Source organism: Notechis scutatus, chromosome 13 (genome assembly GCF_049901735.1).
Source record: "Notechis scutatus isolate UNSWTSFEM ecotype Mainland chromosome 13, rNotScu1.2, whole genome shotgun sequence".
Lineage (NCBI taxonomy): Eukaryota > Metazoa > Chordata > Lepidosauria > Squamata > Elapidae > Notechis > Notechis scutatus.
The window spans coordinates 12,082,644-12,109,446 of record NC_142021.1 but is presented as its reverse complement, the minus strand read 5'-3'; the positions used below and the strand labels follow the sequence as shown (position 1 = coordinate 12,109,446).

Here is a 26,803-nt window from a genome sequence, read left to right as displayed (position 1 = left end):
GGGCAGTGACGTTTCTCCCGCGCGCCGCAGAGGGCCGGGCGCCGCTGGCGAAGGCGCCATGAGGGTCGCGCCGGGCCGCGCCAAGAACCCGGAACCGGCCGCGCCGCCTTTTGCTCTGTCCAGCTACCTGCTGGTAAGCCGCTCTCCAAGAGTCACAGGAGGCCCCGGGAGGCTCTCGGGCCTGTCCTCGCGGGAACCCCGGGCCCTCTTGGGTCGCTCGCGGCCGGTCCCGCCCGGCTGGTTTCTGGGGGAGGGGCGGCCCTCCCTCCCTCCCTCGGGAGGCCCTGAGCAGAGCCCACCTGGGAGGGCCGGGTGGGTCGGGCAGGCGCCGAGGAATGCAGGCTGGGAGCCCGGAGAGCTCCCCGGGGAAGGAGGCTGTTGGGCTGGCCGGCCGCTCTTGCCGCCCCGAGTGGCGTGTCCGCCAACAGCTACAGTCAAGGCTGGCCAAGAAGGGCATCCTCTCTGGCGTCTCCTCTGCGAGAAGGGAGCCGGGTCCCTCCGCTGCTCTTTCCCCAGCACTGCCTGGCTCTCCTGCACCCCAGGAGACCCTCAACGCAGCCCGGGACCCCCCCAGAAATATACTTTAAAAATTCAGAAAGAGTAAAAAGGAAGTAGAAATGACTTGCTTTCTCCGCCTTAAAAATGTACACTTAATAGGATGAAAACACGTGAAAGAATAAAACAGACATGCTATTCGAAATAAAAGTTTCCAGTTCACCCATTTCTCCTCTCTAGAGATTTACAGCCTCTTTCCTTTTGTTTCTGATGCACCACCATAAAATACTTTTTGTGGGAAAGGAGGGATTAATACAATCCCTACAACTTGTGGTAACTGCCTTGTATTTTTCTTTGGTTATTCAGGCTGCCTTTTGTTGACATTTAGTTCTCGGATCTTATAAATGAAGTTGTTAGTGGGAGAGTAGAAACATTTCTCAAAACAAAATTCTCTTGGAATCAGAACCGAAAGGAACCTTTGGGCTTTCTAGTCCAACCCCCTACTCAAGCAGGAGACCATAGAGTACCATTTGGCAGAGTTGGATTCCCAGCAGATGTTAGGAATACTGCAATCTAATAATATTTGGAGAATATTTGTAGCTCATGGTTGAAATTAGAGGTCAGTGATATCCTCTGAGCTTGGTTGTTTTCTTGTAGATGTTTAATTACCTCAGCTAGATAACACCATCAGTGCTAATTCCAGAGAGCAAACCTTACTCCCTTTTACCACTGATGACATTAACCTAATTTGGGTAATGAAACGACTGCAAGAAAAGAGCCAAGCTCAGAAAGCACCAAGGACCCCTCATACTGGAATCCCCCACGTGTCTCTTTTGAAAGGCTCTTAGAAAGGCCTGGTGTGTATCATCTGCCAGCCCAAATGGGGCATAGTATACACCTGGATATAATATACACCTGGGCATAATATACACCTGGAACAATATCACCTTTTTGCTCTCCCCTTGAAGTGTTACTTAAAACGCTCTCCATAGTCCAGGTTGTTAAGTTGTCTGTGAGGACAAGTGCTTTTTATGGGCATTGCAACCCTGCCCCCTTCCCTCTTTCTGTTGAATCTTGTTTAAAAAAAAATTGTAACCTTTGACGACTGCGTTCCAGTCAGGTGTCATATCAACAAGATTCAGTTAAAGCCTGCAACATATTTGTTTCCTCTGTCGGGATTTCCAGTTCTCTCTGTTCTTCATATTGTCTGTATTGCTGAAGAAACCTTTGAAATTGTGAGTAGGGGGCCCTGTGGGTTTCAGTGCCAGTTTCTTAAGCCCCCTCACACCCTCAGACTTCTCCCTTTGTCTCCTGTGTTGTTAATCTCAGGACACAACATGTTTGGCAAATAAGTTAGCCTTGGCACCAGAGTTGGTTCTGGGGTCTGACCCTCCTTATTCTTTTGCTCTGGTTTACTACCTGTCTAATGAAATTGGGGAAGCACTTGCTAATCCAGAAGACCTTTCTGATCTTCCTGAAGGGCAGCCTGTGTGCTTCCAGGATCCCTTCATGTAAGTCAGTGGCCCCCAACCTTTTTTGTGCCGCGGCCCGATGCCAGCATCACAAAATGATCCGCGGCCCAGTACCGGCATCAGCACGCATGACAAGGCAAGGTGAGCCGAGCGACCGGCCAGCCAGCCGTCCCCCGCTTCTCCCCGCCACCTTCAACTCCTCCTTTGTACCTTTGTCGATGGGCTTCACTTTGGGATGGCTTTGGGACGGTCGCTCGGCTCGCCTTGCCTTGGGTGCTGAAAGAATCCTCGCGCCTTAGTTTCGTTTGAAGCCACCCCCTTCGGTGAAACTAAGGCACGAGGATTCCTTCAGGACCCAAATGCCGCTTTCCAACCGGAAAAGCTCACCCGGAAGCACTTTCTCGTCAAACAAGATGGCGGTGCCCAGCAAACCGGCGGCCCGGTAGGAAATGTTCCACGGACCGGTACCGGTCCACGGCCCGGTGGTTGGGGACCCCTGATGTAAGTAACACCATCCATGGTGAGGATGCAACTGTTCTTGGCTGCACTGCGAAGTAATGCATCTGTGCAGCCAGTTGTTCACTTTCAGGATCTGGTCCTTCCTTAAGCTATTATATCCACAACTGAAAGGATTCACAAAAACTGTCCTTGCCCTCTCAGTTTCCCCCTCCTTCTTGCCCAGGGCCTTCTTGTGTCTGAAGATCTGTGTGAGTCATCTGGAAGGTTTGAAGAGTTGGGGCAGCCTGTCACATCCTGGATGCAGTCTTGAAAGAGATGATTTCTCCTGTAATGTCCTGTCAGGCCTACAGGCTGTGGCTTCAGTTCTTCCCAGCAGGGAATTGCCCACTGCTGCCTGTCCTTTCTCTTTCCCTTTCTGCTAATGTCCACATTGCAGTGACATTAGACATTGAATGCAGGGTAGTTGTCATGTCTTATGTTTTATTATAAACTAGCCGATAACCCGGCATTGCCCAGGTATTTATTTATCCCAATCCTGTATTACACAGGAAAATCCTGTAGTCGGGGCTCACACTGTCGTACTGTCTGCCACGCAATTCTTCTGTTCCTCCATAAGAGGGTGTCCTGTGAAGCCATTACCATGGCAGAAGCCATTTTAAGGCACGCACCCCCACCCAAAAGGGGTATTAGGGGTGTCCTACCCCCACAGTACTTGTTTTGAGAGGGTAAGTCATCTGTCTTCTGGCAAAACTACTTTCAGGCAAGAAAGCAGCATGCTTTTCTCTGATGTAAAGTGTTTCTTTTCTACTGTGTAAAAAGGGGAGGCAGAAAGTCTATGCATTTGCTGGCTCACAAGGAGAGTAGACATGGGTCTCGGGCAGAGGATTATTGGCAGGAAATTTTGAGGTTTCTGGTACACTGTTGCCAAGGCCAATATAACTGTAGGTATAACTGCCTTAAACCAGCCCTGATTCTGCTATAAGGAACTAGCGAGAGTTATTGTAAAGAAAACGGCATTGGAAACCTCAATTAAGACTTAGGTTGTATCCCAGCAGCATATTTAGGGTTTGTTTACCAGCAGCTTAAGTGGTTTCTTACAGGAAAATGGAATTAAAACATAATTTTGTATAAAATTCTGTTTCAATTAAGAGAAACAGAATTGCTGCTACAGTTCTCATCCAATTCATATTTACTGTGGTTCTGGGTTGCTTAAATGTTGAAATCAATTAATATGGTGATTGTATTGCTATGAAGGAAACATTTGCCAGAGATTTAAATAGTTTCGTTGCTTTATCTCAGAAAAGTGAATTGATAGGGTCTCCTGCTTGAGCAGGGGGTTGGACTAGAAGACCTCCAAGATCCCTTCCAGCTCTATTCTGATTGATTGATTGATATATATTCTTTTCTGTTTGAAACAGGCTAATTTAAAGGCTGACTGTCTGAACAAGCCTTTTGCTCAGCGGTGCCATGACCTCACGACAATCATTGAAGATTTTCCTGCCAAGGTAGGAAGCTTGCCCCTAGCCAGGGCCTCTGATAATACATTCTGCCTTCTTTCAAGGAAGAACAGGCCCTTCTGCTTTCGGACTAAGGCAAGGTCTGAATAGGGAGAATTAAAAGGACACTGCCTGGAAAGCAGCGATGGGCTGTGACCGGTTCTAGCGAACCAGTAGTTCCGGTGAGCAGCTAGCCCCGTCCACTCGCCCCTGCTCTTCCCTGTCCTGTATTTCCCTATTTTTTTTTTAGCTCAGCTGATACGCGCAGCACAGCGGATGGCCGCGCCTCAGTGCTGACACAGAAGGCACGTTTTTAAGCTTAAAATGGGTGGTTTTTGAACGCTGCGCGTGCGTGCAAACCACACATTAGATGCACGCGCAAAGTGCACACTCACTGAACCGGTTGTTAAACCGGTTGCGGCCAACCACTGCTGGAAAGTCCAGAGAGGTGATTTAAGAGGAAGCCCTTTCATATTTTACCTTGAAATCAAGATTTTTTTTTTTAACCAGGCTAATTAGACCGAAAAAGGAGTGGAAGGAGAACCAAAATGGGGCTCTACATAGAAAAAGTGATGATGAAGAGACAGGAAGCTCTAACGGTGACCTGCAGTGCTTGTGCCATGTTTGTTTTCCTACCTGGAAACAACTCGGCGTCTTTTTGTAACAAGCACAAACTTTCAGCAGCCCTGGAAGGAGCAGTGAGCGGCCGTGCTTCAGCCAATAGGGAAGGACAATTGTTCATTAGGTGTAAAACTATAATTGTGTGTGGAAATGAGCTTGGACACCAGAGGAAGAGCTGCAGGCCAGCCAGTGGTCAGGTAATAGGCACCTGAGCCTGCAGAAGCAGGGGAGGGGCAGGCATGGCAAGCATCTCACAAGGGCCCTTCCCCGTTTCTTGGACTATAAAGGCAAGAGGAGAGGGTGCTACTTTCAGATTTGCTTCTCTTACTGTAACCTTGCAGTAAAGTCAATACTAGTTGTTCTGGGGGTGCTTCTTGTCTGGGCGACCTCACACGGTGGACAAGAACAGAAACTGATCCTGGAAACAATTCTCCATAAGTTAGGTTGATTGTACGCACTGGCTTCTGACGGGTGTTGTTGCCCGCATGGAAGCAGGATCTGGGACTTGACTGACAATTTCTAGAGCTTCCCACGGATGCATGCAGAGACAAACGATACTGCAAAGAATCAGAAATAAGCTCAAGAACCTGTGGGCTTAAGTCGTATTTTCATCCATCCTTCCAAACCATGAAAAAGAACCAGAAAGGGATTTTAAAAAACAAAAACAAAACTGTTACAAGTATAATTCTGAAAATCACGTCCACTTGAATAGCTGTCGAGGAAATCACAAGGATCAACCATCCTTCAACTGATACTAATTAATAAGGGGAAAGTTTGTGGAAGTAAAAATAGCAGGAACTTTGAAGGAAAGGTCCCCCGTGGTGTTTGAGATCCTGCTTGTAAGACTAATGGGAATAAAGTAAGCGGGTGAAATTGGGCTTCAGAAGAGTGGATTTTAGCAAACTCAGAGCCTTAGGATCCCCGGGGAAAAGGAGCTCAGGGTAGGTGGGGTTCTCCAAGAAGGGGAGGCCAGGGAGCACCCCTGCAGTCAGTTCAGGAAAGAAGAGGGAGGGCGGCAGAAGAAGCTTAGTGAACCCCTGAAGACATCCAGGGAGTCCTCAAGTTATGATGCTAATTGGGACCAGAATTTCCGTCACTAAGCAATGTAAAGCGTGGCATCTTGTGACCATATCGCTTAGCAACAGCAATCCCAGCTGTCACTGTAGCTGTTAACCGAATCCTGCGTATCATTAAGTGAGGACCCTCGCGCACGTGTGTGATTCTAATTATAAATAAAAATAAAGCCAGAGTTTGAAGGGATGGTCAAAGTTTGTCTGTCTTCTGCAGCTGGTGCTCTTCTGTCCACTAGTGTTCTGACCCAAGCCTTGTTCTAATCAAACAAACACAAATTGTTCATAAAAACAAACCTCCTTTACTGCGGCACTGAATTCTACGCATTCATAGCCAAGAGTTATTTCCAACTAATTGCTCCCAGATAAGAGCCATCCCTTTCAAGGTTGCAAAAGGCTGCCAAGAACAAAAGACTAATTGCAGATAAATATCCCAAGCCAGAAGTTTCCAAAAACAAACCGGAGGATGAGAACTCCTGAGCATAAAGAACTTCTTTGCTTCCTGCAAAGAAGCCAACCCCAAAGGCTGGCTTTTATCCCTTATGGGAGGGGCCATCACCTTGCAGCCTTACTCTCGAGTCGCCCTTGCTGCTTCAGCTGCTCTTCCCTTCGAGCAGCCCTGCGCGTGCACACACTGGGCACAGGCTCCTCAGGGACTTCTTCATCACTGCTGCCAGCCTCCACAACCTCCAAAGGCAGCACTCCACTCGCTGATGGTCCTGGCCCCATCCCTGCATCACACGCAGGACCCTCGTCCGAGTCCTCACTCTCCGAGACCTCAGCCGTCTGCACCTGCTGCCGGCGAACCACAACAACTAGCAAGGAGCGCCTGGCTCTCCCAGGAGCAGGAAATGCTTTGCGGGAGGGGAGGCGGGTCTGGGGGAAGCCATTGTTCTCCTCCTGGCTTTTCTGACGGCTTTTCTCTCCCGCAAAGGAACTGCACGCCATCTTTTCTTGGCTGGTAGAGAACATTTTTGGCAGTTTCGATGGCATCATTTCCGGGTGGAACCTCCGCTGCCTACAAGGCAGGACAAACTACACCGAGTACAACGTCGCGCTGGACTTCCTGTCCCCCGGGTGAGTTGGCTCAGCCCCGAATCTGTGCCTCTTGGAGCCCCTCGTGGAGAATTGGGTGCTGATGTATTGCTAATCTGTGACCGCAAAATCCTCCCGCGGTTTGACCCACAAGGGTCCGTGTGGAAGCGTCGCAGCATAAAGACGAACCTCGGGTGGCTTTTTCCTTTCCTTTCTTTTGGCAGAGGCCCGATGATGAAGTTGGTTTACAAGCTCCAAGCCGAGGAGTACAGATACGAGTTCCCCGTCTCCCACCTTCCGGTCAGTGTCTGGGAAGGAGGGGGGGTGTTAGAGGGACGTCGAGCTCAGTACAGGTAGTCCTCAACTTACGACCACAATCGAGCCCAAAGTCTCTGTTGCTAAGTGAGTTTTGCCCCATTTTACGACTTTTCCTGCCACGGATGTTAAGTGAGTCACTGTGGTTGTTAAGTGAATCAGGCTTCCCTGTGGACTCTGCTTGTCAGAAGGTTGCAAAAGGGGGAAATCACGTGACCCCGGGGCCCCGCAGCCGTCGTAAATGCGAGTCAGTTGCCAACTATCTCAATCTGGATCCCGTGACCACGGGAAGCTGCAGTGGTTGTAAGTGTGAAAAACATGGTCATGGGCCTCTTTTTTTCAGCGATGTAACTGTGAACGCTCACTAAATGAACTGTTGTAAGTTGAGGACTAGCTGTGCAGAAGTTTGAGCTTGGCCGTCTTGGACTCCTAATTCCTTGCATGGAAATTCTATCTGCCTGTGAACTTTGTGAGCTGCTCTTCAACTCCCCCCCTCACCCTTTGGCCACCCTGCCCAGGGCCGCTTGGCAGCAGTGGTGATGCCAGCAGTGCTGGGGGCTGAAGCAGCAGCTGGGCTCTCAGCCGCCTCTGCCAGCCGCTGCCCCCTGGGCCGCTATTCCAGGTGCTGCTGCCGCCGAGAGACGCTGGGCAGGGCAGCCAAAAGGGCAGAGAGAAGGCAGGTAGGGGGATTCGAGAGGGGCCAGTCCCTTCCCCTTCCCCAGGCTCGGAGGGGCCACCCCAGGGTGGGTCCTCACCTAACAGCCAGCGAGATATGGTTAACAATGGCATGGGAGGTGCTGGGATTGCCGTCCTGAAGTGATGGGGTCACACGACATTGTGCTTAGCGACTGCTTTGCTTAGCGGTAGGAGGGCTGGTCCCAATGGCCACCAGTAGCTGGGGGCTACCAGTGCAATTAAGGGCGAACCTTAGCCTGAGTTTGATGTGTTTTCATTACGTTGCATCTTAGGAGGCATGTGGTTGTTTTACCTCCCCTTTCACAGGGCCCAGTGAAGACCTCAATTCAAGAGCGGATTTTGCCAGAATGTTCTTTATATCACAACAAAGTCCAGTTCCCTCCCACCGGGGGCCTGAGTTTGAACTTGATTCTCAGTATCCTTTGGCCGTGTGAGTGTGGAGCACAGCAGTGCGTGAGGGGATGGGCTGGAGGGAGCAGTGGCTGCTGCCATCATGGAAGTGGCATGCTGCCATCCCCTTGGTCCCCCGACACCTAAACTTGGCTGGCGCCATCAGGTTGCGCACCATGTGGCTCTCGCTGCTGCTGCTGCTTTGACCAGGGAACTTAGCAGCCACTTGGCTCTGGCGAGGATGTAATTTGCAGACAGGAGTTGCATGCTGGGAAGACAATTGGCAGCCGCTTTTAACCACAAAGCAAGTTCCCACAGGTTCCTTAAGGGAAAAGGGATTATCCTACAGAAATCTTGGCAACTCTTTAGCACTTAATTTATCCTAAGCTTATAATGCTTATGAGTTTATAATGGGTACTTCCTTGATCTCCTGCTAATGCCTTGGGTGGCCTGCTTTCCTGGAAAAGGAAGACTGTCCTGTGCTTGCAACAACCGGCAGACCCCTCTGCTGTCCTCGCTTTAGAGAAGGCCGTTGCAGTTGAGTTGCCCGCCGTGAGGCCACTAGCTCTCGCTCCCCAGTAAATAGGCGGAGAGCCTTCCCTGCTTTCGTGGGGAGGGAGTCCTTTGGATGGGTACAGCTTGCAAGCCATGGGCTTCCCCGTGGGTCAAGGTGTGGCAAGCGAGGTCGGCTCTCTGGGAGGTTCCTCCTGCTGCTTAAGTTGCGTGGGAATCTTTTGCGCTACGACTGAAGTCGCCGTAGTCCGAAGGACTGTGTAAAACTGGGAGTCCGTCAAATAAAATAGCAGCCGGCCTGCTTGTCCTTCTTGATTGCAGGAATTTGCTTCCTTGACCCCCTCCTGCCAGATCCGTACGAATATTACATGTTCTGCTTTGCCATCAGCCTCCTTACCCAGAGGGTGAGTACAGTTCGGCCTTCCCTGGTCAGGCCACTCTTCTTGTTGGTGTAGCACCGTTGATTTACCTGGGGGGCTTTTAAGCCACTTCAATATTCACTTCCTTGTGGGAAAGCCAGGACGTCTTTTCTGAAGCGGGGCTCCCCCACGCCCAGTCTGCGGCCAGGAACTGGGTTGCGCATGTGGCGTGCGTGCACACAAAACCATCCCTCCCCCCCTCCCCCCCGCCAGTCTACGGAGCTGGAAAGATTGGGGAGTACTGTTCTAAAGTGCTAGCAATACTGCACCAATCTTCTGCGCCCTTCAGGTCGGTTACTCTTTCATGGCTCACCCAAACCCTTGGCGGTGCCTCCAGTTTGAACAAATTCTTCTGCTCATCAAAGGAAAGTTTGCATTTTTGTTAGCCTGCAGGAGTTGATCACTTTTAGCCTTCTCCTGTTGTTTGCCAAAGTTGCCATTTGGTGGTTGTTTCTGCGTGCCGTGTGCCGTTTTAGGTTACCTGGAGATGAAATCGTGGCGTGTTGCTCCAGGTGGAAAGTTACCTGCCCCGTTCTAGGTGGCAAGAAAGCTTCAAAGCGCCTTGAGTTGGAAGTCTTGGCCTCCTGCCGATTGGACGGTGAAGCCTCTTAAGCCTAAGGCGACTCTTTCTGTTTGTGCTTCAGGGCCTCTCCACCACCTGCCCCATCAGCATGTCGAACAGCGCTTACTTCATCCTGGTGGACCGGTACTTGAAGTGGTTCTTGCCCACAGAAGGGAGCGTCCCTCCCATCCCTTCCTCGGAGCCCGGAGGGGTGGTCCCTTCACCTGCTCCCCGGTGGGTGTTTGCTCTCCTGCTCTGCTGGTTGCTGCTGTAGAAAAGCCAGTTGTGGGGGGAAATATGTGGAAGGAGCTTGCAGATTAGGACTCGGCAAAAAAAAAAAGGCCTCCGGTGGCTTTCAGGCTGCTAGGAATTTGCAAGCGGAGATGCTGACGTTGGCAAGTGACCACAAGGGTACCAAGTGTGTTGGGTATGTCTGCTGCCTTAAGTTACCCATAAAGTAGTAAAGGTGGGAGAAAAATCTAATTAAGTGGCAGCAACAGGAACAGTGCTACTGAATGCCATTTCTGAAATGGTTCCTGTTTTCATTTTCTGCAAATGATCCCTATTGGCAGAAAATGAAAACAGGAACCCTTTCAGAAATGGCATTCGCTAAATTGACTAAAACGTATTCATGGAACAGCGGAGGTTTTGCAGCCCGCTGAGCCCATTCCCCCTCTTTGGCCTTTTTTCAGTCGTGCCGACTAGAATATTTGGCGAATCATTTCTAAAAAACGGGGGCAAAAGCCTGAACATTCTACAGGGGGCAAAAGTGGAGGAGGGAGGTCAGAGGCTGTGGGTTCGAGGCTCCGCCCCGAGGAACTGCTTGCTTGCCCCGGCCTTGCGTGTCCTCCTGCTGGAGCGTTCTGGATGCTCTCTTTTGACGGGCTCTTCTCCTTTGCCAAGCTCTCCCACAGTGTCTTTCACCTCCTACGGGATGCACCCCGCCAGCCTCCTGAAAAGGCACGTGGCTCACCAGACGAACGCAGCGGACCCCGCTTCCCAGGAGATCTGGAGATCGGAGACGTTGCTTCAGGTGGGTGGCCTCGGCAGCGGCTGCGCTCTTTCCTTGGCCCAGGGGAGCGTGGAGAGCCGCCCTCTTGCAGGGGCTGCGCCTCCGTGTGGAGCTGACCGTAGCCGTACAGGACCCACCAACTGAAACACGGCTATTCTTCAGTCTATCTATTTTTGGGGGAATTTGGTTCGGCTTATTAGGGCTGATAATTAGGGCGAATAATACTTACATTGGTTAAAAAAAAAAAGGCTAAACAACAAATAGTGGCAAGTGTTGCCTACTCGCATAAGAGCTGAAGTGTACCTTAAATGGGATGATGGATAAGGAATGGAATAAAGAACCACAGCCTTGGAAAGGTTGGGGAATGATCTGGCAGAGGGTTCCCTCCTTGTCCCTCCCCAAGGGGGCTTGTTTGGGGGTTCCCTTCGGCCCCTGACTGAGTCCCTCCCTCCTCAGGTCTTTGTGGAGATGTGGCTCCACCACTATTCGCTGGACACGTATCAGAAGATGCAGTCTCCCCACATCAAGGTAAGCAGTGGGCCAGGGCTTCTTTTGGGGGTGGGGAGGGAAGGGGCTGCCAGACCTGGGCAGTGGCAGCGGGTGGAGGGAGCTCCTCTCTGCAGTGGAGTGTGGAACACCTCCTGGAATTGGGACATGATTTGGTGAGGCTGAGGGGCATGGATTGCTCAAAGGAAGGGCTTTGGCTGCTCTAACCCCTGGAGTTCATTGCCAGAACCACTGGAAGGGCTTCAAAGGGGGCCCTACAGAGTCAGGAGGAGGCCCTGCTGACTGGCCGTAGCCATCAGAGGGACGAGAGGCCTCTCAGCCTGTGGCTGGGAAGCCAGGCAGGTCGGCTCTGGCCGTCCTGCTTTCCAACTGCTTGATGCTGGGCAAGGGGGCCAGCCGTGGGTCTGGCAGGGCTCCAGGCCGCCCGGTTGAGATGCGGGCCTCCTTTCATCTCCTTGGACTTTGCACAGCCATTAGCCGCGGAAAGCGCAGCAGGGCCACTGCGGTTCCTGCTCAGCCTGTTCATGCAACCCTAACCCTGGGCTAGATAAAGGCCGGTGAAAAGGCCCACTAGTACCAATCCAGGATTGGGGAAACTGCAAAGAGACTTGGACATCGCAAGCTGCAGGAATTGGACCCTGTGGGGCTTCTGTAATCTTTCGGTTTAGTTTGAGTTCAAATAAGGGTTGCTCAGCGAAAGCCTGGCGAATGGAATCGCCTGGAACACAGAAACATTGGCCTCTTTCTTGCTGGTAGGAAAGAGGATTTTCCTTGCTCTTTGGGAATGATATCAGCTCTTGTAATAATCCAAACAGCTCCATCTTCTTAGCCATAACCTGCAATGGAGGCTGGGAGAATGAGTCTCTCTCTCTCTCTCTCGGTCCATAGAACAGCATCAAAGAGCGGCGGTTCTAAAATTTTAGATCTCAGAACGGAATTCTTTGGAGTCTCACCTCGTTCCTCACTCCCAGGGTTTCCCAGCCAGCAGCAGCCCTCGGAAGCGCACAGCTCCTGTTCTGCGTGTTGTCATGCTAAGAGGAGAGTTGGGGTCATTAAGTCGAGGAAAGGGCTTGTTGGGGACGGAAGCCGAGCCGCCTCGAAAGGAGTTCGGATGTAGTCACACAGTTAGCTGAAGTGAGACTTCACATTATTGTAGATGCATTTTCTCTTGCAAGAAGTCCTTGTTCTCTTGCAAGAAATCCAGTAATTTTTCCAACCCCACCAAGAAACCCATTCTCTAGAAATCTCCTTCCTTCCTTTGTAAACAGTTCTGCCTCCTATCTGTTTTGAACATTCAGAGGCAAGAAGCAAGCTATGATTAACTTCTAGGCCAGGATGGTGCAAATTGAACAGGTGGCCAGAACTTGGTTAGGGCCGGTTACGGTAGAAACCTGGGGTGTGCTAGAGGGTGCTATTTGGCAGACGCCGCTGCCGCAGGGCTGTGGCGTTGTGATGGTTGACTTCCTGAGACTCATCCCTTGTCCTTCACCCCCATTTGCCTGGGTCTGTTCTCATTGTTTTCTTTTTCTTTTTGTTTCTTTCCTTTTTCATCTCTCTCCCCTTTCCCATCCCTTCTTCTGTTGTCTCTCAGCTGGAGGTTCTCCACTACCGGCTCTCTTTATCCAGCATCCATCCTGTCCAATCCAGCCACCAGGCCCTCCATACATACCAAGTATTTCCACCTTTTCATTTCCTTTCCTTTCCTTTGTATTTTAAACGAAACCCCTGTTGAATCAGAGGCAGCTAACGCCCTCCCCTTAGTTCTCCCCTTTCCCCACGGCAGCAGCAATAACTGGGGTAGCTCTCAGGAACACGAGATAGGGGCCAGGGTCTTCAGCCCCCACTGCGCTAATAGTTGCTGCTGTGCTGTTAGGGGACCACCCAGCAAGATTAAAGGCCAGGAGAATTAGGGTGGGGTGTGGAGGTAGCAGCCCAGCCACAGCAAGAAGTTTCTGGAATCCCTGCAGCTTAGGAGAAGCTCAGACCAAGCAATGGGCCCTGCTGGCCTTGGCGGAAGGCTCCCCGTGCCCACATCCCTTGATGCTCCAGGAAAGAGGAAGCACCTCTGGGCTCGAGGGATGCATCCACAGGAGGGATCCCAGTTCCCTTCTAGCCAAAGCCAGCTGCTCACAACTAAAAGTCCTACCAATCAATCGGTGTGACTCTTGAGGAGGAGGAAGCCCCGCGAATGAGTCCTGCACAGCCGGTCCTGCTGGGATCAGATTCTCTGCATCCTTTAGCTCTCTTCCTTTGTAACATCTCTGGCCAAGAGGTTGATGGTGCTCTTGAGAAAGAGCATTTGAACTGCCACTCTGTGCATGAGCTCTGATGTATGGCTTGTACTAGAATGGGCTCCGTCCCCCTCCCCTGCCATGGTTTTCAAGCCACACAGCTGTTTCACTCTAAGCCAAAACCAAACCAGATTCGTTTTGGCCCAGCCTGGTAGCTCAGGCCAGCCGTTTTGAGGGCTGGGGGGGCCTTTTATTCTTTATGCTGGAGTCCCTGCAGCTCAGAGGTAGGGACAGCGGCCCTCCTTGCGATGTGTCCCAATTGAGAGGTAGCAACCAGCAGTGATGGCAATAACCCTTAGACTTATATGCCGCTTCACAGCGCTTGACAGCCCTCCCTAAGCGTTTACAGAGTCAGCCTATGGCCCCCAACGATCTGGGCCCTCATTTTATCGACACGGGAAGGACGGAAGGCTGATCCAAACTGTTTAGTAGGGTCTGTTCTGTGTGATTTGAGCCACGGAGATGGTTAGCTAGCTCCACTCAAAAGAGCCCTATTACAGGGTTTAATAACATTTTACACCTTGGTTGTATATTTCAAAGAAAAGGTGTATCCCAAACTACCATGTATTAGGGAGTGGCTATATGGTAGCAGTAATCTAAGTTCACCTGACCCAGAGGTCTTTTGTTCTTCTGCTTGAACTATCGTTCAGAACCTCAGCCCTTGCAGAGTCCTGTGAATTCCTCACCTGGTAAATTTCCCCTCCTAAAAATAGTTTATAGGTCCAATATTTTGATCCAGGAGAAGGTGTCCAAATGAATTCGGCCGGTTGGCTTTTGCTAATTGGCAGAATTCCAAGGGCCCAAGAAGAGGCAGGGAGGATGGGGGGCCTTGAGCCCTTTTGTCTTGGTCTTTTCCAAGCTCATGTTCAGATCAAAGGTGGGTGAGAGCCAAGAGAAAGAACTCACGAGGAGACCTACGACTCCGTCCTTCTATTGGCTGTGCAGAGGTTGTCCTTGGTCCTCCCCAGTGACCCTCCTTGTCTGTTGATCCACTGAGGAAGTAGAGGGACAGCTGGCCAAATCCACTCTCCTATGGACAGAAATTGCTCTCTCTTCAGTAGCAACCAGTTTTTCTTTCTGAGCTCAAGTTTTTGGGTGTATTTCACTTCCGGGCCATGGAATCAGTTAGGTTTGCGTGTGTGTGTGTTTGTGTACACGCGCATGTTCTTGGTTCGGATGCATTTTCGGTGCCTCTTCTGGACTTCCTTGGTGGTGGGGACCTAACTTTATTTCTGTCCTTCTCCTTCTTCATCTTCTTTGTCTTTGTCTTTGTCTCCTGCTGTTGCTTTCAATCCAGGAGCCTTTCAAACCCACCGAGGAGCACGTCTTGGTTATCCGGTTGCTTCTGAAGCACCTCCACGCCTTCAGCAACAGCGTGAAGTCAGAGCCGATTTCTCCTTCAGGGCACTCCCACACCGCCAGCCCACTAGAGGAATTCAAAAGGTCTGTACTTAACGGAGAAAATAAAACCTGGGCTTGCTGGGGGGGTTGGCTAGAACAGTGTTTCTCACTAGGCTGGCAGGGGAATTCTGGCGGTTGAAGTCTTCAAGCTGCCGAGGTTGAGAAAGGCAGGCCCAGAAACAGAGTGGATTTCCCTGAGCTTGGAATAAAAGATGTGTGAATTCAACAAAGCAACAGCAGTGTTTTTTGTACTGCCAGCACCCTCTTCTTGCTCTCGTGTAGGTGCCTCTACTTCAGTTATGTGATGGGAAATGTGCTTAATATTTATTTATTTATCGAATTTTTATTGCCGCCTATTCGCCCATGGCGACTCAAGGCGGCTTACAGAATATAAAACCACATTTAAAACAATAAAAACTAACAAAAAAGGATCAAGTAAATTAATACAGTACAATATAACAAAATCACCCCACCCCAACTCCCACCCACCCCGCCCCGGCGACAGCAGATCACGCAAGCCATTTGATGGGCTCCCTCCCGCTCTGGGTTCCCCGGGCCCGCTGGCAGAACCAGGTCTTCAGCGCCTTTCGGAAGAGAGATAGAGTGGGGGCCACTCTAATCTCTGGGGGGGAACGATGTCCCAGAGAGAGGGAGCCACCACGGAGAAGGCCCTTCTTCAGGGTCCCCCCAGGTGTATCTCCCTCAGGGATGGGACCCGCAATGTTCCCTGCCTCCCCGCTCTGATGGGTCAGGTAGATGTGACTGGCAGGAGACGTTCTCTCAGATCACTTGGTCCCAAGCCATGAAGGGCTTAATGATGTGGAAGCTAAAATATTCAGCTTTTTGTACTTCAGCAAGCATAGTTTACTCCTATGCAGCCAGACTACTTGACCGATTTCGTATGCATTATTAGTTTAGCAGATTTGGAAAATGTTTTGCCTTAATTTTAGGAAAAAAGCACTTTGAACAATATAAATTTACTGCAAACTGAACCTGCAAATTAATAACAACAACAATAACAATAACAGCTCTCAGGACCTTGATTAGAACTTGAACTGTTAAGTTTTCGCCAGTCCTAGACTTCGAATCAAATTGAAGATTAAATCAACAACAACAACAACATGTAATAGTGATACCCATTGTTGGGGCACTTGGTACCATGTCGAAGAATTTTATAAAATACATCAAGAAATTGCAGCTTCCTGCAATAATATCAGCAGAACTGCAAAAAACTGTGCTACTTGGAACATCGTACATCTTAAGTAAGTACTTGGTTGATACCTAGGGTGTTGGCAGCAACCCATATCAACCATTAGCACCAGTCAGTGGTAGTTGACTGACTTTCATATTTAATGAATAAAGTTAATAATAATAATAATAATAATAATAATAATAATAATAATAATAATAATAATAATAATTAATAATAATAATAATAATAATAATAATAATAATAATAAATAATAATATAATTGTCATCAGTAAATTGCAGAAGGCGGCTTTGCTTGAAACAGGTTCCATCCTGTGACAAGATCTCTTAACACCATCAAACATCCAAATTTGCCTATTCCAGGTTCTTGGTAAGGACTTGATAGGTAGACACAAATGCCAAACCCACTCTGAACATCTGGCTGACTTTGTGAATAATAATATAATAATAATTGATTATTACTATAAGAATATTAAATCACAAAATATTGTGGCCTGGCCATCAAAACGACATGATTATGGATGAAACATGTGACAGTGATACCCATTGTCATCAGGGCAAGAAATTGCAGCTTCCTGCAATAACACCAGTGGAACTGCAAAAAACTGCACTACTCAGAACATGGTACACCTTAAGAAGATACTTGGTTGATACCTAAGGTAATGGCAGCAACCCATATCAACCATTAGCACCAGTCATGTTTAATGAATAAAAGAGATAATAATATAGGAAGTGATATCACTATAAATAAGAGGCTGGATGTATTCCTTCTATTTGACTTTCCAGTGGTCAAACGTCTAGGATGCTGTGTCCAATTTTTGGGTGCCACAGACAGATTGGAGGAAATATTTTCAGGGATTATGAAAGCCAACCCAAAATTGGAAGTTATTGGGTGTATTTTATCTGAAGCATTTAAGATGAGGAGAGGGGTACATGTGGCTACTTTACAAGATAGATGATCTCTGGTCTAAACCAAACTGCCTTGGCATCCAGCTTGGTTGAGGGTTTGTTGTTTTTTTCAGTCTAAGAACAGTAAAGTTAGAATGGTCTCTTGTGAAGCTCTGGAGGAACCCTCGTCCTGGTGTCATCCTGAGCCGATAGTCCAAAGTAGCAGCTCCCTGACTCAGTATTCATCAAAACTCAACTCTGCTCTTTGAAGAGAAGAAAAAGGTCAAACCCCACCCCCAAACGTATAAAAACTCTTTACCCTCTGACATTTTCAGCATAAACCGAAAGGTTCAGTACTTTTTGGTTTGTCATTTTTCCAGGAACTCTGGAACTGAAGCTTTCAACTAGCCTCTTAAGTTACTTGCTTGGATGCCTTGGCACAGGGGTGTCAAACTCGATTTCACTGAGGGCTGCGTAAGGGTTGTGTTGGATCTTGTCGGCTGGGGGTGGACCTGGCTGGGGTGGGTGTGGCCAGCTCAAGGTCACTTGTATCGGGGCACCTGTAGTGGCCCGAGCGCTCTGCCAGCAAAAGCAAGCTCCCGAGCTCTGTTTTCAGCTGCGGGGCCCTCCTGCAATCCTCTGCCAGTGAAAATGGGGTTCTGGAGGGCCAAGCTTCATTTTTGCCAGCAGAGGCACTGCGAGCCGGTCCTTCGCGCAATTTCTAGGGTGCCCCTGCGGGCCAGATCTAAACGCCCCGTGAGCTGAATCTGTTTAGACACCCCTACCTTGGCAGGAAGCCAAAGTTGGAAGGAGGCACCGAGGCCTCGAGTCACCGGAGTAATCCAGATTAAAGCCCTCCAGGCAGTTGACTGTCCAGCTGGAATCCCTCGGGCAAAAGAGGGCTCTCCGTCTTTTGGGGTGGTTGGTGTCTTGCCAAACCGCCTTAACGCTTAAGGAAATCGCATCGTAACATTTAATCAGAATCTTCCTCCTCCTAACTGGGATGAGTGTCGGGTGCGTGGTACTCTGCTGTTACAGCAGGCCTTGCCCTTTTTTTGTACGATGTCGGTTAGGGCCGGGGTCTCCAACCGCGGCAACTTTAAGACGTGGACTTCAACTCCCAGAATTCCTCAGCCAGTGCTGGCTGAGGAATTCTGGGAGTTCAAGTCCACAAGTTGCCACGGTTGGAGACCCCTGAGTTAGGGCACTTGTAGAAAGCTGTCCTGTCAGTGGAAGGGTAGCTTTTCCCTCTGCATCACATTTCATTGGGGCAAAGGTTTTTTTTTTTTCCCCTTAAAGGGGCCGGTTGGCTAACTTTGTGGGCTGTCTTTGCAGGATTGTGATCCCTCGGTTTGTCCAGCAGAAACTCTACATATTTCTCCAGCACTGCTTTGGTCACTGGCCTCTGGATGCATCTTTCAGAGCTGTAGGTACCGTTTGGATGTTGGTTGTGCTCGTATTTGTCCTTTCAGGGTGAGGATTTGAGTTTCAGGGCATTGATAGAATTAGTACTGCTGATTTCTAGGAAGTCTTGGAAGTTCTGCCATGCCTTGTAAAGCAGGATGAGGTTGCACAGCCTCAGTCAATAAAATAATAGTGGTGCTTTAAAAAAAACCCCAAGATTATTAAAAATATCACTCTTCGCTTCTACAGCTAAATTATCCCATATAATACTAACAATAATCAGTAGTATAGTTACTGATATTTATCACATAAGGAAAAATTACTAACTTACAAAGAAATAATATATAGCAATGGCCCTTATATACCGCTTCACACTGCTTCACAGCCCTCTCTAAGCGGTTTTACAGAGTCACTCTCTTGCCCCCAACCATCTGGATCCTCATTTTACCCACCTCAAAAGGAGGGAAGACTGAGCCAACCTCGAGCCTGGTGGGATTTGAACTGCCAAATTGCAGGCAGCCAGTAGGCAGTAGAAGTAGCCTGCAGTACTGCACTCTAACCACTGCGCCACTTGGCTCATCTCTATGCCATAAATATAATGGAAAGAGCCAGAAGAGGGAAAAGGAGCAAGTTTCGTTTTGGGGAGTTAAGACGAGGGAATGAGAGAAATTATTAATAAAAATGCAGTTGACAACAGTGAACAAAACAAAGAGACCTGAATAAATGCAATAAAATGGCACATAAATGGCACCTAAAATTTACAACCCAGATTGAAACCGTTAATTAAATCTTGGCCCTACAGGCGGGCAGTGTGGAGTCTTTCCTTCGCATTAGTAGAGTGTCCCTTAAAAGAGAGTTGACCGTGTTCATTTTCATGCGGTGCCCCAGTGTTCCCAGAGACACCTGACAACTGTTTTAGCAATTTTGTAAGTGGCATGGTAAGTCCAAATCCATTAACAGATAGATAAATGCCAACGTTGGGAATATAATCGAACAAGGCATTGACATATTGAAATAATCTTCAAGAGCCTGGCTTACCACGATGAGATCATCGTTTGACACAAGGCAGTTGTGATGGGCTGTGAGAGATGAGGAAGAGAAGAAAGGCAACAGGCAGATAAAGAGGAATCTCAGGCCGAAGCAAGGAGTTTGAGGAAGCATCTCACTGCATCCTGCTTTGTTCTCTTCAGGGCAAAGGCAGTGGAGGAAAAGAGCAAAGGCCAAGATTCTGTTACTAGATGGGCCTGGGACAACTCACCGCGGGACAAGAGTTACACTGATATCAAAGAAATGATGGGATAGAATCATTAAAGAAAGGAGGGGCAAAATGAAACACGAATGACAAAAATTAAAATATTTTTTAAAGTATTTTAAATTAAATTGCATTGTTGAATTGTCCCGTGGTGAGGTGGCCACAGTGAGTTGTCCTGTTCCGTATTACTATAACCCTACATGTAATAAAAGTAGTTTCAGTATTGGTCCCTTTTGGCGTCCACGTCTGCTCTGCCTGGTAGCCCCCCACCCGCTTCGTGGGGTGGATGTGGGCATCCTTCACCAGAACTTCGCAAGGTGGTTGGTGAAGGAAGCTTTCAGGGCAGACCTAAATTTAACACCCCATTTGTTCCTGCAGGTTCTGGAGATGTGGCTGAGCTACTTACAGCCTTGGAGATACGCACCAGAGAAACAGCCGCCAAGCGTGGAGGCTCCACCCCGGAGTGTCTCGGAGAAATGGTGCGTCCTGGGCTGGGCCCCTCGGGGCCCCTGCAGGTCTGGCCAGCTGCCTTTGCTCCCAGCATAAGGCAGGGTGGTTGGGGTGGTGGTGGTTGGGGTGCTTTTCTGGGCACCCTTCTCTCCAGCCCTGGCCGTTGCTGCTTACATGGGGCCATTGGGGTCCCTGGGAAGGTCCCTCTTGTCAGTGGCGGTCTTTCTGATGCCCTGATCAGCCTCTCCGGGGCCCAGGAAGGGCCACACGTGTGGCTGGGTTTGCTGGCGCTGGTTGTCCTGGGTGCCTGTGAGCTGGACGGAAGGGAAGCAGCTCTCCGACTGACCATGCTCTCCGCTGGCTGCGTCCCTCAAGGGAGCCTTTTGTCCAGGAGAACCTGCTGCTCTACACGAAGCTCTTCGTCAGCTTTCTGAACCGAGCTCTCCGCACTGACCTGGTCAGCCCCAAGAACGCCCTGATGGTCTTCAGGGTGGCCAAGGTGTTTGCTCAGCCCCGCCTGGCTGAGATGATCCAGAGAGGTAGGGAGAGGCCCCCACCCCACCTTCTCTCCGCCCGCAGCCAGTGCAGCATCGGGGGGGGGGGCGCTTTGGGGACCCCTTCCCGATACCCCAGAGGGCACCTGGTCGGCCATATGAGGCTTGAGCCCCTGCCAACTCCTTGGCCTTGGAAGCCGCCCCCTTTCCGTGGTGGCCAGGAGCTGGCCCAAGCCTGAGGCCGGCCGGCCGTTCCCGTCTCTCTGTGCAGCAGAGCAGCTCTTCCTGGAGGCCGACCTGAGCCTTCCCCACCGCCAGCATCGCCTCTTCCTGACTCCCTCGCTGGGGGGCAGCTTCCTGTCCGGCCGGGCCCCCACCATCACGGACGCCTCCTTCAAAGTGAAGAGCCACGTCTACAGCCTGGAAGGGCAGGACGTCCAGTACAGGCAGATGTTTGGGACGGAAGTCAGAAACCTGGTAGGTTGGTTGGCGCTGCTGAGTGGATTGGGCGGACCCTCCATCGAAGGAGCGGGGGCCCTCTGGCTAAAAGCTGGGCCTGTGGCACCAAAGCCCCCCACCCCATGGCAGAGGTCCAGATTAACTGGATGAGCCTCTCCGCTGAGACAAGCCCGCCCCGCTCCTGTCGGCAGAGGAAGCCTGCCGAGGACCCCGTCAGCCCAGTCACTGGGACCGGCGGGACCCAGGAGAAGAGCCTTTTCTGGGAGATCCTGCCCCCCCAGGTGAGGTTTGCCCCCACCCTGCTGTCCTTCCACAGGAGCCCGAAGGCCTGACCCTCCCCCCTCTTGGCCTGGGGAGCCCATGACTGGAGGAGGCTGCTGGCCCCGCCTCCCCCTCCTCCGTCTTTAATGCTTTAATATTAGGGCGCTTCCAGGGTCCGTTGTTCTCTTCCTTTGCTGTTGCTGTTTTTACGTTTTCCCTCCTTTTATTGTTGTAAGCGGCCCAGAATAGCCCCCTAGTGAGATGGGCGGCAAATCAATGTCACCACTAATAATAATAATAATAATAAATGATGCCGGCCTACAGAAGTCAGCCCTTGCCTCAGCTGGTTAGTTGGGAAGCGGAGCTGCGCCCTGGTTTCCTAGCCGGCGGGGCTGCCGCCTTGCCCTTGGCCCGAGGCCGTTCGTCTTCTGGGCCTGCCCTGACTCTGGCGTTCTCTTGTCCAGGTGCTGCGACTGGCCCAGCTCATCGGCCAGGCCCAGCAGTCGGCCAGGTCCCTCTCGGACCGCTCGGCAGAGGCCGGCTCTGGCCACTCCTTCCTCTCCTGGTTCTGGTTTGGCTCGAGCGACCTGAACGGCTCCTACCTGGGGAACGACGTGGACGAAATGGGGCAAGAGAGTATACGGAAAACAGACGAATACTTGGAGAAAGCCCTGGAGTATTTGTGTCAGATATTTCGGGTAGGAATCGAGAGTTCTCTAGAGCCCCAGTCAGCGCTGTGAATGCAGCTCAGCTCCTGGCCCTGGTTAACCAAGGTTAGCCTGCTCGGTTTGGGGGCATCCCTGGGGAGGCCTCCGACTCACGGAGCTCATGGGACTTTCCTGGCCTGTCCTGGGAGGGGAAGGCAGCCCCTTCTCTGCAGGTGAGTGGCTGCTAAAAAGCCTCCCTTTGGCTGCACTTTGCTTTTCCTGCAGCTTTTTCAGTTTAATTAACAGAAGGGGTTTTGAGAAAGAACGCCGTTAAAGTTGCCAACCTATATTTGAGAGAGAGAGAGAGAGAGAATGGTTTGTGGTAACCTTTCAACTGAGCCAGGATCCAAATTCCCCCAAATTCTGAGACAGTTGTTGGTTTTACAGTTCAAGGAGGGCTGGTGGGAGACCCTTTAAACTAGGGGTGTCCAACCTTGGCAACTTTAAGACTTGTGGACTTCAACTCCCAGAATTCCTCAGCCAGCTTTGCTGGCTGAGGAATTCTGGGAGTTGAAGTCCACAAGTCTTAAAGTTGCTCAAGGTTGGACACCCTGCTTTAAACCAGTGATCCCCAACCTTTTTATGCCGCGCCCGGTACCGGCATCAGCTGGGCGCCGCCATCTTTGTTTGATGAAAAAGTGCTTCCGGTGACCTCACCGGAAGCACTTTTTCATCAAAAAGATGGCGGCGCCAGCGCTTCGGTGAGCTTTTCCGGGTAGAAATGGCTTTCTACCCAGAAAAGCTCACCGAGCTACGCCGCCATCTTTTTGATGAAAAAGTGCTTCCGGTGAGCTTTCTACCCGGAAAAGCTCACCGGAAGCACTTTTTCATCGAAAAGATGGCGGCGCCCAGCAACCAGCGGCCCGGTAGGACTTGTACTGGTGGTTGGGGACCCCTGGTTTAAACCTTGCCCACATTTGCTCATGTAACAATGTAATTCGTGTGTAATAGAGGGGTGTGTGTCCGGTTTTGACCCTTGCCAGGTGAACGAAGCCCAGCTGAGCCAGCTGATCTTGACCAGGGGAGGGGCTGCAGAGGAGAACGGGAAGAAGCTGCTGCCAGACTGCATTGAGGACGAGGATGGGCTAACACTCACGCCTCTTGGGAGGTACCAGGTAGGCCAGTGACACCTGCTCAGGACGTGGTGCCCAGGAGAACGTAAGCCAGGCCCTGGTACATGGACCCCTGGCCCACTGGGTCCAGCAGGCTGCTCTCCCGGTGGCCTATCCCCTGCCCAGGGATCGACACCCTTTACCAGGCAGGAAAGACCACCAGGCTAAAAAAATAATATACTGTAACATTGAATAATTCAGATTGATAATTTAATAATTATATGCGTTAATATCAAACTTGAAAAATTGTCAGCTGTATTAAGTAAGAGGAATATTGTCATATATTTGTATCAAAATGTAAGACACTATGGAAGCAACACTGTTCACACATTGATTTTTGTTGTAACAAAAAATAATAAAAAAATATTGGGGGGAAAAAAGAACAAACATAAGAAAGAAGAAAATGATATACATTTTGAATTGCAGCATGTCAGCCAGAAATGTGGCTACCGCCAGAACTACCAGGAGCCCAAAGTCAGATGAGAGAACGCTTGAATATACATGAGTTAAACATTCTGGTTGAAACATAAATAAATAAAGATTTGTCTTGAATCAGTCCACAGTCCACAAACTATAAGTGTCTGTGGTTTACAACAATCATTTTGGGACTGAATATTTTCACACTTCTGCTGGTAATAGATATCTGTGCACACATAAAACACTGTTGAAGGTGAAGTAAACGGGGAATAGTAAAAAAAAAATGCACTGGGAATTGCTGCGAGTTAGACCTTGGCTGAAGAGAAGAGCAGATCTAGATCTGCAGGAGATCTGGGTGAGCTCAAAGGGAGGGTCATTATCCAGGACATTGACTGGCTGTCTTTCCCAGTCAGGAGGCAGAGGTCAGTGATGCCATCTGATGTAGGGCTATTTTAGAGGCTTGATGTTGTTTTTTGATAGGAAGTTTTGTCTGAAGGTCATTTTTTAAAAATAATTTCACTGGAAAAATCACAGGGAAACTTGCGTGAGGAGGATGGGATTAATTCACACGGTTGCCAAGCTCTGCTGGAAGGCTGGGTTGCAGACACACTCCTGCAGGGTCTCTCTGAGGTGGGTGACAGGTCCTGAACAGCCGGCTTCCCCTTCTTGCACTAGATCATCAACGGCCTGCGGAAGTTCCAGGTGGAGTACCAGGGAGATCCAGAGCTTCAGCCCATCCGGAGCTACGAAAGCGCCACCCTGGTCCGTCTGCTTTTCCGGCTGTCTTTGGCCATTAACGAATGCGTAAGTGAACCTCTGGCCTCCCCGGGCCATCGAGCGGGGCCCTCCTTCCCTTGGCCTTCGCATTCCAGGCGCCCCCAGACCGGCCTCTTCCCAGCCTCCATGCCAGAGCAGAGCTACATGAGGCTGGCATCTCGTTGTGAGGAGGACAAGAAGCCCTTGGCCCATTGGACAAGGCCACGGGGTGTGTGTGGCTAGGACAGTGCTGTTCGTGGCAGCATATTCTGCAATTAGCCATCCCCGAAGGAGGGTTTGGTCTGTCCGTTTAGCTTCCGCCCTTGAGATGAAGGGGCTCCGCCTCATTTCCCCCGCCTTGATTTGATTTCACCTTGGTCTCTTTTAGTTTGGGAATCAGATGGAGAGGCTCTGTGCCAGAGAAGATTTCCTTGGCGGTTTCTGCCGCTATCACCTTACCAACCTGCCTCTGGTGGCCAATTCCCAGCGCAGCCCACACGCCAAGTGGCATTCGGGCCGGATTCAGCAGCCGAGAGTCAGGCTGAGGTTTCTGGCCAGCTACAGGACTCTCTTCTCCGTGCTGATAGTTTACTTCGTGGGCTCCTGGTTCTGCCTTGGGCCCGTGGCCTGCACCTTCCTCCTCCTCTTGGGATACCTTCTCTTTGCCTGTGGGATGACCGTCTGGACTGAGAAAAGGCAGCTGCATTGAGGGCAGACGTTGCCCAAGTGAGCCCTGCCTCCAGCCGGGGGTGCAGACTCTCCTGGGCGCTGAAGAAGATTTTTAATCGCGCTTCGCAGAGGGTATAATTCTGTGCCTGTCAACTGTTGCTGTGTATACATTCTATTTTGATAAAGCTTTTTTAAAAACACACACACACACACACCCCATGCTCTTGGGAGACTCCTGGTGGCAGGAGAAGCCAAAAGTAGCAGGAGTCCTGGGCCGCTTTGGTGTCCCCAGTGTGACGGGGCTGCTTGGGCTGTGCCAGCTTCTGCAGCCGGGCTCCGCTCCAGTGCCCACGGCAGTCAGCTGTTGGGTCCGTCTCCTGGCAGCCTTCCAGCTCATCGGGCTTCATTTGGCCCTTTGAGGACCCGTTCACTGGCGCAAGTGGTGCTGTCCCTTGCAATAGAAGTGAGGGGATCCTTTGCTGAATGGTGGGGTCCAGCTGTCAGCTGTCCCAACTTGGTCAGTTGGAAAAGAAAAACCCTTAGGCCCATCGTTAGCTGAAGCTGCACTTTACTAAAGCCAAGCGGTGACGGAAGAAGCGGAGCTGGATTTGAGGTTTTCCTGCCCAGCGTATATGGTTAACCTTTCTGTGTCCTCCACCCCCACCCATCAAGCTGTGATGTCCCAAAGGGGCGTGGCACAAAGGCCACACAGACAATAAGTAGGAGTCCCTTTATTAGCTCCCAACTTTGCCCCCAATGTCCTGGTTACCTTCTGGCTGGAGAAAAACTCCCAGGAACAGCCGTTGGCTGCAGAGAATCAAGTCCAAAACGTGGTCAACAACAACTGTTAAGTCCAATCAAGGGAAGATGAGGTAATTAGTCCAGCAGGGCAGAAGAAGGAATTCCAGACATGAAGGAACTATAGTAATTCAACATGGTTGGGAGGATGCCAGGAATGCAGATAACCAAAGTCAAATAAGATAAACTCATGTTTGTTTCCAGCAGATGCTGCACTCAGCATGCCTCTTTTAAACTCCCTTCCTAGGTGTGGCTAATGAAGGGAATCAGGGCCCTTTCCTTCCCTGTAAGCCACGCAACCCATGTTGCTCTCTTCTCCGTTCCTCCCTGCGTGCCCTAGGATGAAGAAGGGGTGGGCCTGGGTCTTCCTCTGAACTCCTCCCTTGTTCTACCTCTTCCCTGCTCTGCCCAGCCGGAAGTTGCTCTTCCCCAGTTCCCTCCACAGGCAACGGAGGAGCCACACTCCCACTCCCTGTCAACTGTCAGTAGCTGTCTTCCTCTGATTCAGACTCGACGGGCATGACAGAGGCGTTCAGTTAGGACAAGGGTGCAAACTTGATTTCATTGAGGGTTGCATCAGGGTTGTGTTTGACCTGGAGGACCAGGGGTGTGTGGCCAGTGGGCATAGCCAGCTCAATGCCACTCAAGTTTGGGGGGCACCTGTAGTGGCTCAAGTGCTCTGCCAGTGAAAATGGGCTCCCGAGCTCAGTTTTTGGCTGCGACGGCTTCCTGCCACCCTCTACCAGCGAAAACAGCTCGGGAGGGCCGGCCGCGGCCCATGCAAGCTCCATGTTGTGCTGCGACGGCCTCCTGCAACCCTCTGCCAAGCTCTGTTATTCACTGGCAGAGGCACCAGGGACCAAATCCGTTGCTGTTTCCCGAGTGGCCCTGTGGGCTAGATCTAAGCATTCTGCGGGGGCATCTGGCCCCCGGACCTTGAGTTTGACGCCCCAATTAGGGGCTAACGGATTGTTTTGGGAAGCAGTCCCGGTCTCTGCAGCTGGCATTCCTCTCATCCTTGAAGCAGCCAGGGTTTCTCTTGGAACAGTCTGAGGCTTGGTTTTGTTTCCTCATGGTATCCCCTGGCAACCCTCCCTCTCATCCACCTAATGCCCTCCCTCCCCCCTTTCGATGGCAGGCTGCAAACCGTGGAGTGTAGCATGACCAGCCCT

The 26,803-nt window shown here is 50.6% G+C and overlaps 1 protein-coding gene across 4 annotated transcripts; it reads left to right on the top strand.

Annotated features, from left to right (window-relative positions):
- SMPD4 (sphingomyelin phosphodiesterase 4) lies at window positions 1-25,031 on the top strand. Of its 4 annotated transcripts, none has more exons than XM_087943006.1 (19): window positions 5-133; window positions 3,845-3,931; window positions 6,548-6,690; window positions 6,873-6,948; window positions 7,966-8,074; window positions 8,914-8,966; window positions 9,626-9,777; window positions 10,447-10,576; window positions 11,012-11,083; window positions 12,654-12,734; window positions 14,651-14,796; window positions 18,188-18,278; window positions 19,887-19,987; window positions 20,334-20,497; window positions 20,727-20,929; window positions 21,637-21,870; window positions 22,863-22,994; window positions 24,084-24,212; window positions 24,553-25,031. In XM_087943006.1, the coding sequence occupies exons 1-19, from the start codon at window positions 59-61 to the stop codon at window positions 24,871-24,873; spliced, it is 2,499 nt and encodes an 832-aa protein (XP_087799132.1). In that variant the 5' UTR covers window positions 5-58; the 3' UTR covers window positions 24,874-25,031. The 4 variants fall into 4 exon arrangements, with proteins under 4 accessions (XP_087799133.1, XP_087799132.1, XP_087799131.1 ...); XM_087943005.1 differs by having other exon boundaries at window positions 20,724-20,929; XM_087943007.1 differs by lacking the exon at window positions 12,654-12,734 and having other exon boundaries at window positions 1-133; window positions 20,724-20,929.
- Window positions 25,032-26,803: the final 1,772 nt, after the last annotated feature.

Bases quoted from the DNA above. Each gene is read 5' to 3' on its own strand.
- SMPD4 (XM_087943005.1), top strand. From the start codon at position 59: ATGAGGGTCGCGCCGGGCCGCGCCAAGAACCCGGAACCGGCCGCGCCG. The intron at 11,084-12,653 runs GTAAGCAGTGGG...GTTGTCTCTCAG, and splicing joins TGCAGTCTCCCCACATCAAG to CTGGAGGTTCTCCACTACCG. The intron at 12,735-14,650 runs GTATTTCCACCT...CTTTCAATCCAG, and splicing joins AGGCCCTCCATACATACCAA to GAGCCTTTCAAACCCACCGA.